Genomic DNA, 19,750 nt, shown 5'->3' with positions numbered 1-19,750 from the left:
GGTCACAGAAGGGGAGAAACATATCAGCGACCGTTTACTTTATATAAGGTTTTTGGGGGTGTTTTTTGTTTCTTTTAACCCAAGACTAACAAGAAACTCAGTAAACTGAACCGGAGATGATGGCTGGGCATGTCAGCAGCAGCCACAACTGCAAGCATGATCTCCTTTCCGTCTCCAGTGTCTTCTTATCAAAGCTCCTTTTCTCTGGTCCTCTTTTCCCTCCTCTGTCTCTCACGCTCTCTCACCTCTGCTTTGGACTTGGGCACCAGCACAGAACCTGTAGGTAAGGTGTATCTGTGTCTCTGTGTTGTCCAGTTCCTGTCTTTTTCCTCAGGCGGCACACCTTGGGTGCATCGGCTAATCAGCATGCTGTACTTACAACCCCTTTGCCAACCCACTTCTCAACAGACTCTCTGTCAACCTCTGTGGTCTGAGGATCCCCTCGTGCTCCATGCAGCCTTTGTTGAATCCCGTCTCTGATGATTTTCTGATCATCGCTGCAACTGCTGCATTATTCAGTAATTCTTTGAACTTCGCTCTCTGGTCTAGTGTACTGCATCTGAGTCTGCCGGTTCTTTGAAAATAAGCTCACAATTAACTGCAGCACATGACTAGAAAACGATCAGATAATAATAGAGAAAGAATAACTTGAGATTGGTGGAGTTTTTACGAGCTGCTGCAGGTTGTTTGGCGTGGTATGCACTGTGATTGTTAACTGTGAGGACAAAGTTTCTGTGTGTTTCCTGTCAAGAGCTGCTGTTTATGAGTCTACAGTTTTTCTCAGTTTTTATGGCCCTTTTTACACCTTCTCTCGTTTGACAGAGAGATGGCATAAACTGAGCAACCTGTGAGATATGGAGCATGACATTCAGTGACTCGAAACCTAAATGGACATACAATTGACATTTTTAGCTTTTCCTTTTGAGAAGTATTCCTTTTCAAAAAGATACACAAGTAGATCTTTTGTTCATACTCTCCCATGCACAAAAAGATCACCTTGTGTTTGTCGTGGACGTTGAGGATGACACTGAGGGCGTGAGCAGTCACTGAGGGCAAAACAGCTGTCCAGGCAACAAGCAGAGCTGTGAGCCACACAACTGGATCAGTGAAGGCGTAATCAGATGCACCTGATAAAAGGACAAACATAGAGCAACTATACCTTTAGGCAGAAATGGATAGAGAGCCACAATTTTCTAAAGACAAATTGAAATCAGCTCCTTGTTATTGCGTGTTTTCTTTTTTGATTTTTAGTCCAGCAATGGGATGTTATGTCACAGCTTAAAGCAAAAATCTCACAAGAGTGACAAAGAAATAATAATAGGCCTGTGCTGAATACCAAGAAATATATAGTCCTTGGGTGATTGCTCAAAAAGGAAGCGGTTGTGGGTGATCCTGGTACAGATGAAGAACAGCCCCACGGAGACAATTACAGTTGCTATGTTGAACTTGGTCCAGTGTCTGGTCAGCAGAATAATCTGAGACGTGGAAACACATTAAAGGATAAAAGTCCAACTGGATATACAGTACAGTGTTTATGTCAGAAAGGAGACCGAATAGTAAACATTTATATAATCATATAGTAAGTCTATACGAAATAACGGACCAGCAGATAGTTCAATTACTGTAAATAAAAATGAAATTATATAATTACGTTTTCTAAGGTTAGATCATTCCAATTTAGATCAGTGTTAGAAAAAAGTAATTAGAGCATTATATTATGTATTATATCAGAGCTGGTATAAAAATAATTACGTTCAGATCACCAGTGTTGGGCAAGTTACTTTGAAAAAGTAATTAATTATAGTTACTAGTTAATTCTTCAAAAAAGTAACTGAGTTAGTAACTGAGTTACAAGACTCTAAAAGTAATTAATTACTTGAAAAGTAATTATTGCATTACTTAAAAAAAAAAAGTTTCACTCTCTGGGGTCCAGGGTATAATTAGCCATTTTTACCTCTACATTTCACCTTTAAAAACGATTTACTTTGCCTTGTTTGGTATCATCCTTTTCAGCACAACCTCACATGCCTGAATTTACAGTCATGTTTTCATTTTGACATACCATATTAACACAATTGATCTAAAATCAGAGAAAAAAACATAAAATCCAAGTAGAAAAAGTTACATTTGTTACTGTAATAACCACAAACATGTTTATTGAATCATATTTTATAACTTTAAATGCAAATATAAATTGTCAATTTTAAAATCATATGCACAAGTTTTGCAAACAACAAAGTTATTTGCAGCCATTTTCCTTTTACCCTTTTTTTCAAACCATTTCAAACTATTTACAGAACAATCAGGTGTTCTACCTCTACCGCCTCTGTCAGTGCGCCCCAGGGTGGCTGTGGCTACAATGTAGCTTGCCATCACCAGTGTGTGAATGTGTGTGTGAATGGGTGGATGACTGGATATGTAAAGCGCTTTGGGGTCCTTAGGGACTAGTAAAGCGCTATATAAATACAGGCCATTTACCATTTACCTTCAATAAAATGCCGCACAAATTATTTGTGCCACTCCAAAAAAATAATTTCTGTCCACTATAGTGGAGAACATCTCAGCCTGATACCTGCAGGTCTGACAGCAGGAGAGGTGTATCACTCCTCCTGTTTTCTACCTGGAGACAGCAGTCGCCTCATTGTTCTGACACTCGACACAAAACTATTCACAACACTACACGCTAACTACACAACACAACGTCTTGATGCATGCTCAATCATCCAGGTAAATAAACTCCAAAAGTTGATTCTGTTCATCTGGACATAGCGTTTTCAGTGGGAGAAACGTTTCGTCACTCATCCGAGTGACTTCTTCAGTCTCAGCTGACTGCAGGTTTCCCCAATCTTATAAAGAATACATTTGCATAATTACTGAAACCAGCCCACTGAAGGAACAAAGGGCTGGGAGGTCAGTTCCTTCATCATAATTATGCAATGCTCATGAGAATTTGCAGAATTCAGAATAAGAAACCTGCAGTCAGCTGAGACTGAAGACGTCACTTGGATGAGTGATGAAACGTTTCTCCCACTGAAATGCTACGTCCAGATGAACAGGATCAACTTTTGGAGATACACAAGACAACACATTAACTACACACTCCAAACATGCTAAACCTCACAAATCTCTCACATTTTAAAAGTCTCTCTCTCTCTCTCTCTCTCTCTCTCTCTTTCCCCCTCTTCCTAAACAACCAAATGCCATGTTGCCATATCATTTTCTGATTGGTCAACATGGTGCATTTTTCCACCAACACAAACGGGCTGTTTTTTGTTTAGTTTTTTTAATTTTTTGGTCATAAGCAGAGAGTGCTTTCTAGCGCTCTCCTTAGACAGTAAACGTGACGAAACTATTGAGGAAAAAACGCCGTGTATATATTGTTTATTATGACTCTGGTTTTACGTGGTGCCAAAAAGTGATCGTCTGCCAGAAAGTGATTGCCTTCAGTGGGAAGGCCTTCACTTTTAATGATCGCTTTCAAATGATTAAATATGTATTCCAACAGTGGCTATAGATGAATAGGTAATTAATTATAAAACATTTTTTAAACATTATCAAGTTTTCCTAACATAACATTCACAAAAAACTTAATTAACTATCTACAAAACATTTAACCGTGGTTATTATAAATATAAATCAGTTAAAAATGTTACACTTTCTGTTTCACTGTGACAACTGCATCTATGAAAAAAGAATAGAATAGCCCTTTATTGTCATTGCCCCTGTACACACAAAACCATAAGACATCCTGACCTCAATCGTGGCAGTGAACGTAACTGCCATGGAAACCGTGATCGCCATCGTCTGGTAGTCAAAGACCGTGTTGTCGAAAACGCCGAGCGGGATGAAGGCGAAAACGAGCGATGCATACACAGCATGCAGGAGTGACAAGGACAACTTGAGAGGGCTCAGGAGCTCATGTCTCTGTCCACACTTGTACAACTCGGGAAAGTTTAAGCTTTTTTCTGCGCTGACATCCTAAAAAAGAAAGAGGTGATTTTTATTGTTTAGACATTCACACTTATCTTCTTTTAGTCTAAAATAAACTCTCCAGCTCACCTGTTCAAAAAAGGCAAGGCAAAGAATTGGGTGTGCACTGTAGAAAACCGTGTATAGAGCGATGAACCATGTTTCATACAGAGACTGTGAGAGAAACATAATTTTTTGAACCTCACTTCATGACGTGACTATAAGGCTTTAACTGGCATAATTTAACATCTGTTTTTGTCTAACCTGAGCACTGAAGCCATTGAAGAAACCAAACCATACATGCACAAGGGCAAAACTGCAGGTCTTAAACAGGAAATAGCGCAAGAAGAGGGAAATGCGGCGGTAGGACCAGCGGCCGTGGACGAGAAGCAGCCGCTGCAGAAACCTGAACTGGCCCAATGCAAAGTCTGCATTCTGCACCGCCTGACCTCCCTCCACTCCTGCCAGACCCACACCAACATGAGCCGCTGGTGTTGAGGAGAGAGGAAGGAGGCAAATGTTAAAACATGAACACAAATGATCAGAGCACATTGATTTATTTTTTACTTTTTTATATTGTAGAACTACAAATAAACCCTTACTCTTGATCATATTGACATCATTGGCACCATCACCAATGCTCATGGTCACTGAGCTGGTATGTTTTCTCACCAACGTGACGATTTCGGCCTTCTGTGCAGGTGTTACGCGGCAGCACAGCACAGACTGACAATGTTCTGCCAGGCTCATGAATGTGGCCCCCCATTCTGGCCTCTGGTCAAACTCTGTCTGGGGAAAACAGACCCAAATGCGTAGATGCGAGGGAGACTTAAATAACAAAGGCATTTATTATGGCTGATGCAAAGTCCAAGATACAAAATCCAAAAGGCAATAGACTCAAAGAGGAGGTTAACAGATGCTCAGACAAAGAAAGACTATTTAGACACGAGAGGGTAATCAAGGAAGCAGGAACAGGAGGGTAATGAGACAAAACTGACCTTAATTTAAACAGAGACAGAGGGGGGAGTAAAACTAAAGGTATGAAACAGGAGAAAAGTCACAAAGTAAAGCAAAAACATGATTAAAAATAACAAACAAGGAAGCACAGAAATTTGAACTTTACAGAGGAGATAATGCAGGAAGAAAACAGAGGAACTAAGAAACTCTTTAAATACAATCAGTAACTAACACAAACTGAAGGCTAGTGAATAAATGAAGATCAACGCTAAATGATTAACAAAACTAAGAACTGAGAAACAATGAAGGAACCAATCAGAATTCTAAAAAACAACAAATCCAGGCTTAATAATAAACAAGAACTGAAATAAAAAAATAAAGGCCTGATAGTAACAAACAGAAGACTTTCTAGAGTTTAAAAAATTACTTTAACCACCTCACTGTACATAACCCTACAACAAAACCCAGACACGAAGACAAGCTGACCTAAAACTTAAAGCGGACTTAAATAGGACGTGTTCCCTGCTTAGCTGAATCATTAAAAGCGCGCATATGTCCAGTGTTTTCTTTTTTCAATGTAATTCATCCTCAGAGATTGTATTGTTGGTTTTCAGTGTAATTTTATGTTTTCCTCCACTCCCGGTATGACGTTTTTTGTTGTGAGTATTATCTGTTACAAATAAACTTATTTATGAATAAACTTATACTAATCGTTCACTCGCTGGGCCCACATCTTCATTTTAGGTTTGACAGTGATTTAGTAGATAAAGGTAAACATGAAGTGAGCTGCGGTTTGGAAGCAGTGTGTTTGGAGGTGTGGTCCCGCTCCTGAAATTCCGATAATTTATCTCCAATTAATGTAAAACTAATGATTTCTTGTTTGATCATTCCACTGGGCGCAAGAAGTTAGTCCTAAAAGAAGAAGAAACAGAAGAATCTACTGCTCAACACCTTTTAATATCGCCTCTCCATGTCTCTGCAGAATACAACTTCTCATGAAACCAAATCGTTCGCAAATCATAAGATAGAATTTGTCCTTTACAAAACTTTACATTGTCTATGTACAGCACAGGTCGGTGTGTTTACCAGCTCAGGTCCGGTGAGGACCACGGAAGTCTTTGCTACAGCCATCTCCTTGTCTACAGCCCACAGCTCTGTCTGTCTGGGCTTAAAGAAACTGACCCGTGGATCTGGGGACTGGAGTATCTGTCTGCAGGGGCAAACAAACAAAGATCAATGGGATGGTGTGAGTGTGTGTATGTGCATGTGGTTGGATGTGTCTGTGTATTTCTAACACCGCTAACCTCAGCTCGTCCCATTCTACTATTCTGCTATCAGGATCCAGTAGTTTGCAAGAATATCCAATATTCACTGCAGTCTCTACAAACACAAGGAAAGAAGTCGCAGATGGAATTAGAATAACACATAAACCACTGTGAAACTTTATTTTTATGACACGTTCAGAATTTATGCCATGCTCCTTCTCGTGTCACAGCTTATCATAACACCTTTTTTGTCTCCAGTCAGTACCCATACTTTAATCCCGGCCTCTTGAAGTAGAGCAATGGTTTCAGGCACTCCATCCTGAAGTCGGTCCTCAATTGCCGTCACCCCCAGCAGCTAAAGCAAGACTTAATTTCAGCATCCATACAGCATATTTACATTTTTAAATATTACATACATATTTCATACCACAAAGTTCTATGACTGTGCCTATAAAAATATGAAATCAGCCCTTTAATTAGACTAAAGCCTTTTTCCGGGGAAGAGTGCCTACCTGTGCATTTGTGCGTGCCCTAGAACTCCTGCAATGTGTTGGAACAGACACCCTTCAAATTGATTATCATTTTAGAGAAGCAACCAAAGTCACAGTGAGAAAGACTGTATTGCTGCAGGCAATAATGTTATCAATGTGTTGTGTGCTTGTTGCATGCACTGCAGTTCATGCAGTTTCCACAAAATAGTGATGCAGCAGAGAGCAGACTAAGAATAAACGACACCATCATAAACTACCAGACTTTCAAACATCCCCAGTGTTTGTTATCTTAATGAACTGTCTACAAATATCTCTCAAAGGTATGTTTAAAAATGCAGTTTATTGAACAGTTTCTGATGCATAAAGTGCAATAAAACTGCAGTGTTTTGCCTCAAATCCTCATCCAGTTAACCTCTCAGCTATGAGGGGAAATACACAAAAAGCTTACGGGTCTGACCTGCGACTTTTGCCCCCTTTACTGATGCAGGCAAATCTTCTGTTTTTAGCTTGTGGTGATAATGCTGAGTGGACTGTGGTCAATCAACAGTTTCTTGCAAACCTAGTGCAGTTTGTTTAGACGTTTAATCACTTACAAACATGCTTCAAGTGAGTAATCTATTTGCTGTTACTAAACCAAACAATGGGCAATAAAAAAAACAAAACAAATATAGATAAAAAGAAACACATTTGCATTTTAATATAGAATATTTTAAATATTACGAAATGTAAAAAGTAAAAAATTAAAATTTTGGACGTCACAGTGGAACTCTGTTTTGATGTGCCATGCAAAGCTTGAGGTCAGTCATGAGCACAACTCATGACTGACCTCAAGCTTTGCATGAGATTCATTCACTGAAAATGGTGTATGGTGAAACCAGATCTTTGTGATTGTAGTCTAAAGTTGTATGACTACATCAGAGTCAAAAATAATGTGAGAAACTTGGTCAAGTTTAACCTTATAAAACAGCTTAAACAGATTTTAACGAAGAAAAAAAAATATTTGAATCAGTCTGCGCTCAGTTCCAGAAATGCGAAAATAAATTTTGGGGAAAATAAAGGGCTGAAATCTTTATTAGAACCCTTTAAATGAAGAACTGACAATATATAAAACCACACTGAGCACGAGCCCACCTGCAGGTCCATTTCCATCTCGTCATATAATTTTTCCAGCAGCGCGTCACGGTCGCAGGTGACCAGGGTGGCAGACTGAGCCAGAGTTTTGTTCCACTGCTCCCATGACGCTTCAGGAACAGATCGAACCGCAACGCACAGTGTCCGCAGACAGGCCTCGGCAAACAGCTGACAGAAGATAAGTTAGATTGGTTTTTGATAGGCTGACGTTATTTACTGAGTAATCCTTCAGGCAGAACTGGAAGAAAAAAAACAAGCGATAATCAGGGATGCCTCAGCTATCTCATTAGCTAGTAACGACTGGTTGGATCCGTTCTTGAAAACCTACTAATCATTGATTAAGAGCCTTCAGTATAGTGTGTAGATGGTTTGATGATGTGACAAATGATAACTGTAGTGGAAGATAATGTAGTTTTAGTCCGTGTAGACTTGCACACATCGCAGTCACAGAAATTTGAGAGCAAATGCAGAGTACGTGATAGCTGTTAACAGGACGGAAAAAACATTACATTAATTTAGCTTAGCATAATGATTAAAAACAGGATTAATAGCAAGAGGGAAATGCTTTACCTCTAGAGCTCTTTCAGTCCTTTCCTGATGTGGAGAGTCCTTCTGCAGTCTCTCCAGGATCACTATATCTGCCCCTTTACAGTACAACTTTATTCCACCTTCTGGCTCCCGCACTAAAGGCAAAAAAAAAACCCCTCTTAGTATGGACTAAACAAAGGGATGTCTAAGAAATAACAAAAGGCTGTTTCACTTAGAATCAAACCTGTGTGAGCCAAATGAAAAAAGCTCTTATATGCGTGTGTTTAACAAGAGCTGCTCTCACCCAATACAGACATGCGTCTCCTCTGACTGGTGAAGTCCAGCAGTGCAAGGAGCTGATACCTGCGAGTGACGCCCAGCTCTGAGACAACAATAAAATCTCTCGCCCTAGAAAGAAAGACCCAGCCCAGCTCTCTGGCAGCACCAACAAGTGCTTCCTCATCTGGGGACGCAGCCTGGTAAACTAGAGTCTCTGTGGGAACGTGGTTAGTGCACAAAGGAGGAAAACATGTTGTCTTCCAGAAAAGAAACACAGTTATTCTGCCATGCACATTCAGATTAGTGATTTACAGGTTTTCTTAGATAATAGCAGAGAAAAAAAACTTTAATCTTTATTTAACTTTAGTTAAGTTGACAACTTAGGTAAAAAAAAAACATTACGGACTCACAACATGTGTAAAGCCTTACTTTTCTTCCACTCTGTCATGACAGTATGGCATAAAGCCAGCGCTGTAAGGAACTGTCTGCTGAGCGGACACTGGTTCCCTCTAAGTCTGTCCACGAGGGCTGGGGCTGACATAAACAGGCCACCACGGGAGAAAGGATTCCACCTTAAATCCATGGGCTGCCCAAAGGCAGGGAAAGAGGTAGAATATAAGATGATATAATTTCAAACATATACTGAAGGATCTTTAGGGAATACCTTAGAATAAGATTAAGTACATATAAAAAAGTGTAATTGTTTACCTCTACATCCTCTGCCCTGACTGAGGCATCACCTGTAAATGTATAAAATAAGACATTTATTTATTTATTTATTTATATATATGTTTTAAAGAAATAAAAAAGAAAGTTTGTCATCTGTGGTGAAGGTTGGTATTAATATTCTCCTGTGGTGGTGAATGTTGGGGTTACTGTTGCACTGAGCATGTTAGGAGTCTCCGCTGGTCTTTCTCGAGGGATGAGGTTTATGATGTAAGCATCTTTCCCCAGAGTCGTCTTTGTTCAACTGTAAATCTTTGCTGTCTAATTTGAACTTACCTTTACTTTGTACGAGTTTTTAATGAAGGAAATTGCTGCAAATAATAACTCAGCATGTAACCTCACACATTACTGGGCACAGGCTGTACTGTTGGACCATTAGTTGCTAACAAAGTATTCTTAGGGGAACAAACTGTGTCATTGCTGTGTCAAAACTGATTTAAAGCTTTCGAGTGTGACTTTGTATCAGCGGCTGAGCAACAAACACAAACACACACAGTTCTTTCTGTGCTACTTCTGTGCTACTTTAAGCTGACTCCAAAAGTGAGTCGATCCCATGTTTAAATGCCAATTTTATTAATATAGCACATTTCACTATACCTAAACTCATTGTGCTTAACACAGAAGATAAAAACATAAAAACCTTTGTGGGTTTACAAAGCTTTGAGGAAGTGCAAACGGCAAAAATAAAATAACAATTGCCACACTTTATGACATTAACCAAAATTGCTAATCTTAACTGACAACTCTCAACCAATCCAGACATGGTGGCTTCATCCAAATAAAAACTGCATAACTGGGCACTTTGCAATTACATTTTAAAACACAGATTCTAAACATCTGTGCAAAATCATCTGATGTATTCTCTGTTAATGAGTTTTGCTTTTGTAAAGCGGAGTATTTGGCTTGTCCAAACATCCACCTGCCCATGTGGCATGGCCAGAACATGTATTGGTCTGGCCTGCTTTAAGCTGAAAAATTAAAATATCACATTAAATATAGTGTTTTGTTTAGTCACGACACACTTTCGGGTCAGTAATCTGTAAAAGAAGGAGCTCTTGTTACCATAGATTTCCCCAGCTATGCAGCATTGTCTGACGAGCAGGCGATTCTGGGTTAGTGTTCCAGTTTTGTCACTCAGCAGGTATCCCACTTGGCCGAGCTCCTCGTTCAGTGAGGTATTCCTAGCCTGAGCCGGTTTGTCTGCCTGCTGCCAATACATCTCCAAATCCCAGCCAATAAACAGGCTGTGGACCGTGTGGACCAGCTCAAACCTGCAGGCACACACACATGCATGCATAATAACCCAACGCACGCACGCAGATGTGCATACCCTCTTTTCTCCCCACCCACAAATGATTGCAGTATTGTAGATGGAACTAACGAGATGTAGAGGGCTATAGGCATGGCTGGGCTGAGAAGGATGATGTAGCTCCAGTAGACGAGGAAGCCGGTGTAGACAGCATTGCTGTTAAACACCAGAGCAGACAGAATGCTATTCTGTCTCATGAGCTGAGCAGAAAACACGCCGCTGCCAATGGCAAGGAACAGAGCTGCCAGCAGCACACACAGGACTATCTAGACAGAGCACAGACACATAAGGTATATAAAAGCTGCAGAAAAATGTCTCGTGGTTGTTATTCTCATGCCCTCCATGCACTCACCCCCATCACCACTTTGTTAAAAACTTTTTCCATCTGAGTCCTCTTCAGTTTCACTTTCCCGCTGTTCCTCAGGATCTTCGTGTCTGCGCCTGCCGTTAAAAACACCACTATTAGATGCTTTTGCTGACCGGGCTGATTGAGTAGACGGTCAAGCAGCCAGAGGGTGAGAGTTCAAGCCCGCATGTCAACAAGCTTCTGCTGATGTGCCCTTGAGCGAGATGCTGAATTCCTAGCAGATCCGGGGGTTTCTGACCCCGGTGCAGGGAGGTCAGGGGAAGAGAGAGTTTTTCTTTGCAGGGATCAATAAAGTATCACATTATGTTTTCCGACGATGCTGTCTCAATCTCGCAGACTGTGGAAAGTCGCTGAACTTTGTGTGCAGAAATGACAAAACAATTCTAGGGCAGAAAACTGATTCCAACTCAGCCCTACAACAGCAACAACATGCAAGCTTTGATGGAAACAGGTTATGTCGAGTGTGAGTTTACTTAGAGTTATTGTCAGGCTTAACTGGGGTTACACCAGTGGACAGCTTCAGATTAATAGTATGAAACTCATCTCTGGATAAATTTGATGTACTGATCTGCTTAACCAGAACAGGAAGGGTCAAAGCTATGGAATCCGTGACACTTCTGCCTCGTCCAATAATGTCAAATCAATGACAACTCAAAAGACAGGAAGAGCCTATAATCTGCCAGACGCCCACAGCTATAAGAGTGAGGTAATCAGGACCATTATTAGCAGTAGATTGTATTCCTCATAATAACATTTGTCATTGAAGGGAGTGGAGGCAAAAGTGCAAGGTTAAGATAGTAGAGCTGGGAACATTGTGTAAAAGTGATATCGCTGTGCACTAAAGTAACAGTTTTCTGAACACAGATGACATCGTTCCACTCCTCTTTTCCATCTAAAGAGTACCGGTGTAGATAGCCAAGCCGTACGCAAAGGCTGTGTTGCGTAGGACCGTTCCCCTCAGCAGGATGTGCTCGCTGTCCAAGAGGAGACCCTCTCCCCGCCACTGCAGCTGACCTCTGAAGGTGTACAAGCGGTTGTTGGGTTCCTCACAGCGTACAACACCTGGGGGAAAAAAAACATCACATTAGATCTCACTCTTACTATTCGGTTTTTATAAATGCACATCTGTATTTTTAATAAAAATAGTTTTATTCACCATCAAAGGCACTGAGGGCCTCCTCTGAGGGATTAGAGGTCAGCTCTTCGTGTGTAGCGCTGAGCGCCTGTCGGTACTTGAGGTTGGTTTCTCTAAATGAAGAAAAAAACGGAAGTGTTCATTACAAAGACAAACAAAAGAGCATCAATACACTGAAAATACTGAAAACACTGATAATTAAGGTTTTGGTTATATGGATGAGGGCAGTCGTACGGTCTTAATAATTAGTTTATGAGTTCAATAAAAGACGATTTGTATGTACTGACACATACAGTCACACCTCTGCCTCCTCTATTAATAAAGATGTTACATTTATGTCATGTTTTCAGATTTTCTCCTTCACAAACATTTTTTCCATATTTGAAGCATTTTTATTGTCCTGTTCAAACACTTAAAAAATGTATCATTACTGTTACTGTCTACTTTAACCATCATAAACGTTTCTGCATTTACATCAGTGTGTGTGGTGCCAATACATTTTAAGAGAATTATTCAGGGACCGGACTGATTGTGTCTCTTTACCCATCAATATCAGCCGTCTCCACGTAACACAGACTGTGAGGCTCTGAGCTACATAAAAGAAGAAGATCGGCCTGGGTGGGAAAACAGAAAACATTAAAACAAAGCAGAGAGGGTGATGAGGGCGAAGGTGTGGAAACACAAACTGACACAAAGCACGCATTAAATCCAGTTGGATCCAGCTATCCTAAGAATATACTGTTTTTTTTACCCTGTACTGTATTTTCTAACAATATTATTGTTATTATATTCTCGAAACAAGGACAAATAAAAATTGCTGCACATTTCTACGTTTTATGAATCAAGAAGCTCACTGGGAAGACTTGGTCTTTGTGGATCCGCAGCACATCCCCCACACACACGTCTTTCCACTTCTTCATTTGAAAACTGAGACAGAGAACAGACGAGAACTGAACGATTGAGAAGAAAAAAACCCTTTTGAATGATTTTCTAGACAAACTCAAGCAAAATGTTTTAAAAAGCATCACATAAAAACATAATTAGTAACCAACATTCAAATTAAAGTTTTGTTCAGGGCAGGAATTTACAGATTCATACTGTTTAATTACAAAAACAATGACTCATCTTTACACTGGTTGTGTTTTTTTGTGCATTTAGTTTGTTAGTTCTTTGTAGGACAGCGATGATTACATGAAATAGTACAATTCTTCCGTAATATGTGTAATATTTACAACATAATATTCTCAGAAACAGCAGAAGTTAAAAAACATGCGTCATTAAGAGGCTGGTCATAGTTCTTATCTTTCAATAAGTGGGGAAACTGCTCAGTGCATTTGCCCTGCTCTAATGTGTAAACGGGACTATCCAGGGATTCACTCATTCACACTTCATTAGAGGTTCATTAGAGGTCTGTTTCAAAGTGGAGATGTGTTGGCTCCTGAGAGAATAACCCCGCCTTTGTCCTCACCTTTGGGAAATGAGAATGTCACAGGGTCTGGAGTTAATCTCAGAGTCACTGCGTCTTCTTGCCTGTATCGGATGTAGGGAGAGAAGGACGGAGACAGATGGAAGGAGAGTAAAAGAGAATGAGCAATTGCTGGGAAGCATGACAAGGGTGGAGGGTAAGAGTGATGGATAAGGAGCAAGCGAGAGGGAGTGAGGGTGGCCATGAAAGGTTGAGAAGAAAAGACGAGAAAGGAGAAATGCCATTACGGGGCTCTACAGTGACACCAGCTGGGAGATTTACACCCTCCACTAAATGATTAGTCAATAGAGAGGGGTCAAGCAAGCATTTCACCCAGAGCTGTTAACGACCGTAACTCAGCGATGCACTTAACCAGGGAATTCTCCATGCAAAACATCACACCTGCATTTAAAAGGAAAGGCTTTAATGATGGGAGAGAAAATTAATGCTACTGGGATGACTGGTTCCGTCAATGAGGAGAGGACAAGGAGTCAATGAGGACAGTGAAGGAGAGAAACAAGTAAGTGGCATGGGCATAAAAGCATGCGTGAGCCCGGTCACATACTTATATTCAAACTCCTGCATCTGTGTGAGCGGAAACATGCAGCTCAGAGAGGGACGGGCAGCCTCACCATGTCGTTGCTGAGGTCTTTCAGCCCTCTCAATGAGAGAATGGAGATCAGCGGGATGATGGTGATGTACCATGGTACTGATGAGATGGCAGGGACACACTTGAAACCACATGCAAACACAAGCACGTGTCAGCCATATCATCCAGATAAAGTTCCTCCACCATTATTATAAACTATGCAAAATGCTTGCAAATGACTGCTGAGTTAAGTTCATTTTGACAAGCTACATTAACAAAATACGAGCTGGTTTGTGATCACTCTCACTAGTAAAAAAAAAAAGTGAATTATAGAAAATTAGCAGCAGGCTACATCAGGTGTAAAATGTAAAAATGTTAGCATATTTAATTATGCATTTGTTAAAGCTGTGCTGACAGAAGCACAGAAGCAGGATTTTTGGATTCATAGCATGTAAAAACAAAGCGAGACGCCACAGCAGAGCCTTCATCTGACCTGCAACACCATGATGAGGAGATAATAGACATTGGCTGCTCGCTGGAACTGTTCAAATAGCGTCAGGGGCAGGAACGTCAAGGGGGTGTACTTGTAGCTGCGCACCACATTGTCCTGGCAACCGATGCGGGGAGCCATGGAGAGGGGCAGGAAGAAGACACGTGCAAACATCAGCGCATCAGCCTGACTCTGAATGTATCAGCAGGTGTAAGGTTTTCGTGTGGGATGGCTGACTCACAGCGGATCTCCCCCAACGGAAGCACAGAAAGGATTTCTTCTGTTTTGGTTTGTGGTAGTGGCGGCTGTTTGCTCTCACCTCCCATGTGAAGCCTGTCAGAAAAACTCTGTGATCTCAGACAACATTTACATAAAGTGATTTTTATGAGTCATTTTTAACAGTGATTACAGATGCAAAGAATTTCCTGCACTGTGCGTTTTCATGGAGGTGGATAGTACCTCTGTCAGTCCTCTCCTCATATCACCCACTTAGAGTCTTAAGAAAGTTAAAAAATACTCAAACAACATCTGCTAAAGAAACTTTATCTACTATAAGAAAAAAAATCAACGTGGATGTGAAGGTCGCAAATCAAAACTGACATCCAACTGCATTCATTCCTTTCTGGACGGATCTTCTGAACACAGATATGAATACGATGTCTGAAATAAAGTACAAAGATCAAAAGAGACATACCAGATTCAGCACTTTCATTGACCATGATGTTGATGAAGACTTGGAAGCTTGTAGACTCCTGTTTGCTGGAGTAGAAATCACAATGACATGGCAACTGAAATATGTTTTATCAGCAGACATGCAAACTCATCGCAGTTCAGTGACCACACAGGCAGCAATTTGATCTGAGTAGAGCTGAGCTCATCAAAATAACCTATTGGAAAACTAGATTTCACCTTCTTTCACCATGTTTTAGCGGAAAAAAACAAAAACAGAAACATATTTACACTTGAAAAAACACCCAGTTAGAGAGGAGATGATCTCTAACTGGAATGGGCCACAGCAGGAATTATGGTTTATTTTATTTAATCATTTGAATATTATTGTGTATCCAATGGATACGGGAGATGTGCTGGACGTTCACACCCTTCGGTAGTACCTTCTTGGTTTATCAGTCGTGTACTTACACTTTGTTATGTTACTGCTGATGTGCTGATTTAAAAAGACTACCCAGTTCTCTGTAAAGCGTACTCATACTTGATTAACTACACTGTGGCATAAACAACAGGTTACTAAGGCAACCTGAGGGCAACAACAGGCTGACACATGTATGATAAAATACTGAGACGAGTACCTGATCTTCCTGCTGAATCTGGAAGCTAACGAGCAGTCCTGGTGAAAGAGGCGCGAGGATGTTCGGATCCAACCAGCTGCATTAAATCTGCAAAGTTTTACTAAAACAAAGAAAAAACAGACTCATCAACAGAAGATTTGTATGCTAAATTTTACCTGTTGCTAAGTAACAACCATCTGGGCCATTTAAAAAATTGGAAAACCATAACGTTTGGGAGGATGTTAAACTCGTTTAACTGCTCCTCACTCACAGAGTTACAGGTAACATGTGTACAAATACAGTCAAGGAGTACTTTACTGTACGTTCCATTTAGAGTATTGCTCTAATAACTTTCACAGTACTTCTACTGTAATCTCATTTACAGTATTTTTACTCTAATGTTTTTACTGCACTTTTATTGTATTTTCCACTGACACTGATTATAGTATTTTAACTGTGAACTCATCTATAGCATTATTACTGCAGTTTATTTTATGGTACTTTTTTCTGTATTTGTGCTAAAAACGCTTGTGTTGTGTATTCATTTACAGTACTGCATTTTCATTTACATCATTGTTGATTATTGTGAAATATTCTAAAACTCTCATTTTTAACCTGTAAAAAACATTTGAATTGCAGTCCAGCACTTTAAACTCAAAATTGAACCCTAAAAGTGAGGTTCTCATATAGATTTGGGTGTAAAATATGCTTTTAATTGTAAAATATCACTTTGAAATTATGAACAGTACAAATTACATACTTGCTTATTTAAAAGAAACACAGACTATTTCCACTTGTGGGCCTCAGTAGTGTCTCATATTAAAGCATGTCGTTAAAAATCTATTAAAGCACTTTTATTGCTTAAAAAAAATCCTCAATCTCTAATATAATTCAGTTTCCAACCTGCCACGACTTTGCCTCTGCAATGCATTCTGGGTTGATGACACTCGATCATTTATCACTGAAAAGGAGTTTACTGAATATTGGAAAAATACCAGACTGACACTTTTGGTTATTCTAAGCAAAAATGAAACAAAAAGATGTGAAGATGATGCTGATTATTGGCGATGACTAAAACTAAGCGCCTCACTAACAATGTTCACCCGAAGGTTTCCTCGAATTGATGGGAAATTGTTTAAAATTGGAAAGGATGGGAAATATCAGGCACTGTTATGCTTGCAGTAAACCGGAAGCACTCTGAAAGCTAGCGAATGGTCATGAATGTGAAAATATAAAAAGCTGAACACCAGCCGGTAGCATCAGCAGCCTAAATGTTCTGTGTTGTCCAAGTAAGATCTGTGCTGCTACTCATGTGGAAACACACAGATCGGATTCAGCCGAGCTGGATGTAGTTGAGCCAATATTTATGGATCAAGTTTGACTGACTTGGATAAAAAAGTGGAAGACTAAATGATGGTGGTGGAGGCTCATTTGTGAATTTATTGTTACTAGAATATGTCATAAAACTATAGTTTGATCCACACATTGGCCTCTAATACCTTATTACAGTAAACGAAGCCTTTCAAAACAAAGAAGCATCTCTCCTTATGTTCTGATTTCAATTGGAACGATTGAACAGAAGCCATTTTTATCTCACTACAGGGTTCGTGAACTAGGACCAACACAGTTGCAGCTAGCTTATGTCACTACCCAGACTACATTGCAATGTAAACAACAATGCAGGCACATGAATTAAATATTAACTTTACAAAAACAAAGACATCAGATGTTTATTTAATATACATGTCGTTGTAGTCAGGGTCCAGTTTAATAAACAGGAACCCTTTTTCAATAAACACTGTTATTTCCGGGGGGGGGGGGGGGGGGGGGGGGGGGGGGAACACATAACAAAAAACATTAATAACTAAATTTAGTAGAATTTGCCATCTCATGACCATGATTCTTTAGCAATATTGACTTAATTTGGAGAAGATAAGAAACAACTTGTCTTTTTCATCTTTTGTGAACTCTGAAATCCTGGAAACAAACTATGAGCAGATAATTTTGTCTTTTTTTTTTGGACATTTGGTGGCTGCTAACCAGCTCATGTGTTCCTTAGCAGCTTGTTAGGTCGTTTATGTAGCCAGCTTCAGCCATCACATGTTATTCAGGTGTTTGAGTCTCTCATCCTCCTAGAAGACAGACTTATCTTGGGCTGGATTTCATGATTATAATCTTTGTTATTCTCTGGAGGGTCACTCTAACAGAACTAACAGCAGGAACTGGTTCATTTGCCACTATCTCAGGCCGGAAAGCACAACAAGAGCAACCAATAACAGTTGGAGTTCATCCACAGGACGGAAGACTCACTGGAAATGTTATTTGTCACAACACTGCCAATCCCACAAATAGAATCGAAATCTGTGAGAAAAAAAGCACAATATACACACAACACCTGACACCATTCCATTACACTGTGTGAAAACATGCTTAATGAACCATCTTGTTACAAAACAGATGATAAACATTGTGGGATGTCTCAAGAAAAATAAGGCAAATTTCAACTCTACACCTCAGTTTTTAAGAGTAAGTCTACCTGCCCTTATTACACATAAATTACATGTTATAGAACCCAGTGAATCTCCTAAGGCAAAACATTCACACTGAGTATTTTACCACATTATTCAAGCAACTTGTCAAGATCTATGAATACTTCAGCCTTTGCTTACATTTCCATTCTTGCGCAATGGTGCTGGAATGGCCACAGTAGGAATAGCGGTTTATTTTATGTAAAATCATTTGAATTATTAATGAAATCTCTGCAATTTCTACTGTTTACAAAGATACCAATGGGCTGGATTAGATATGGGAGATGGGCTGGACGTTCACACCCTTCGGTAGTACCTTCTTGGTTTATCAGTTGTGTACTTACACTGTGTTATGTTACTTATAAATCCCTGCTGCTGATTTAAAAAGACTACCCAGTTCTCTGTAAAGCGTACTCATACTTGATTAACTACCCTCTGACATAAACAAAAGGTTACTAAGGCAACCTGAGGGCAACAGCAGGCTGACACATGTATGATGAAATACTGAGACGAGTACCTGATCTTCCTGCTGAATCTGAAAGCTAACGAGCAGTCCTGGTGAGAGAGGCGCGAGGATGTTCAGATCCAACCAGCTACATTAAATCTGCAAAGTTTTACCAAAACAAAGACAAAACAGACTCATCAACAGAAGATTTGTATGCTAAATTTTACCTGTTGCTAAGAAACAACCGTTTGAGCCTTTAAAAAAATAAGAATAACAGAAAGTCTGGGAGAATATTAAACTCTTTTGACTAATCATTAATCCTGTTTGTACTGCTGTGAACAGTAACTCTGTCATTCTTAAGTAATAACATATAAACAGTTTTCTTTAAGTCACAAATTTACCTCCATTGTCTGCTGCACAGTCCACGAGCCTGTGTAAAAAAACATTACAAACAGCTGTTTATCTTAGTCATTAATACTGATGCTCCACAGACCACAACCAGACATTAACACGAGTGTTTTCACAACCATTCTTCAGCTGCTTTACATAGCTCAAATCTGCGCTACCTGTCTCCCTCCTTTATCCCTGTGCAACATGACTCCACCTTTCTCGTTCTCCCATGTGAAGACTCCAGTAACAGACTGTACTCCCCAAGCACCGTACCTGAGGGAAAAAAGGTAACATAGGAGGGGCATCAAACCCTCACATGCATAACAGATCACTGTTTGAATGTCAAATGTGAGTAAAGCACAGTTAGTGATTTTAAAAGAATCTAAGCCAAATAACTTGA

General features: G+C 39.9%; 1 protein-coding gene across 4 annotated transcripts in view; it reads right to left on the bottom strand.

The window, feature by feature from the left end:
* The window catches only part of atp8b3 (ATPase phospholipid transporting 8B3), a 20,267-nt gene extending 517 nt beyond the window's left edge, over window positions 1-19,750 (bottom strand). The window contains exons 1-31 of one of the 4 annotated variants that reach the window (XM_087836825.1): window positions 19,527-19,750; window positions 19,362-19,390; window positions 19,033-19,119; window positions 16,009-16,108; window positions 15,396-15,460; window positions 14,943-15,034; window positions 14,705-14,818; window positions 14,255-14,353; window positions 13,626-13,687; window positions 13,012-13,084; window positions 12,701-12,771; window positions 12,179-12,270; window positions 11,926-12,084; window positions 11,008-11,096; window positions 10,728-10,921; window positions 10,409-10,617; window positions 9,329-9,360; window positions 9,050-9,206; window positions 8,646-8,834; window positions 8,384-8,496; window positions 7,814-7,981; window positions 6,435-6,546; window positions 6,231-6,306; window positions 6,013-6,136; window positions 4,572-4,758; window positions 4,234-4,457; window positions 4,060-4,143; window positions 3,754-3,978; window positions 1,337-1,475; window positions 997-1,127; window positions 21-574 (exon numbers count right to left, since the gene is read on the bottom strand). In XM_087836825.1, the coding sequence (XP_087692951.1) occupies window positions 512-574; window positions 997-1,127; window positions 1,337-1,475; window positions 3,754-3,978; window positions 4,060-4,143; window positions 4,234-4,457; window positions 4,572-4,758; window positions 6,013-6,136; window positions 6,231-6,306; window positions 6,435-6,546; window positions 7,814-7,981; window positions 8,384-8,496; window positions 8,646-8,834; window positions 9,050-9,206; window positions 9,329-9,360; window positions 10,409-10,617; window positions 10,728-10,921; window positions 11,008-11,096; window positions 11,926-12,084; window positions 12,179-12,270; window positions 12,701-12,771; window positions 13,012-13,084; window positions 13,626-13,687; window positions 14,255-14,353; window positions 14,705-14,818; window positions 14,943-15,034; window positions 15,396-15,420 (3,303 nt within the window). In that variant the 5' untranslated portion in view covers window positions 15,421-15,460; window positions 16,009-16,108; window positions 19,033-19,119; window positions 19,362-19,390; window positions 19,527-19,750 and the 3' untranslated portion in view covers window positions 21-511. Of the gene's footprint in view, window positions 1-20; window positions 575-996; window positions 1,128-1,336; window positions 1,476-3,753; window positions 3,979-4,059; window positions 4,144-4,233; window positions 4,458-4,571; window positions 4,759-6,012; window positions 6,137-6,230; window positions 6,307-6,434; window positions 6,547-7,813; window positions 7,982-8,383; window positions 8,497-8,645; window positions 8,835-9,049; window positions 9,207-9,328; window positions 9,361-10,408; window positions 10,618-10,727; window positions 10,922-11,007; window positions 11,097-11,925; window positions 12,085-12,178; window positions 12,271-12,700; window positions 12,772-13,011; window positions 13,085-13,625; window positions 13,688-14,254; window positions 14,354-14,704; window positions 14,819-14,942; window positions 15,035-15,395; window positions 15,461-16,008; window positions 16,140-19,032; window positions 19,120-19,361; window positions 19,391-19,526 lie in introns of those variants that run through there. The other 3 variants (XM_006790348.3, XM_035907535.2, XM_087836824.1) reach the window with 3 other exon arrangements.

The sequence above is a fragment of the Neolamprologus brichardi genome, chromosome 23 (assembly GCF_056152115.1).
Source record: "Neolamprologus brichardi isolate AB-2024 chromosome 23, ASM5615211v1, whole genome shotgun sequence".
Taxonomy (NCBI): Eukaryota; Metazoa; Chordata; class Actinopteri; order Cichliformes; family Cichlidae; genus Neolamprologus; species Neolamprologus brichardi.
This window is presented reverse-complemented; position numbering and strand designations above follow the sequence as displayed.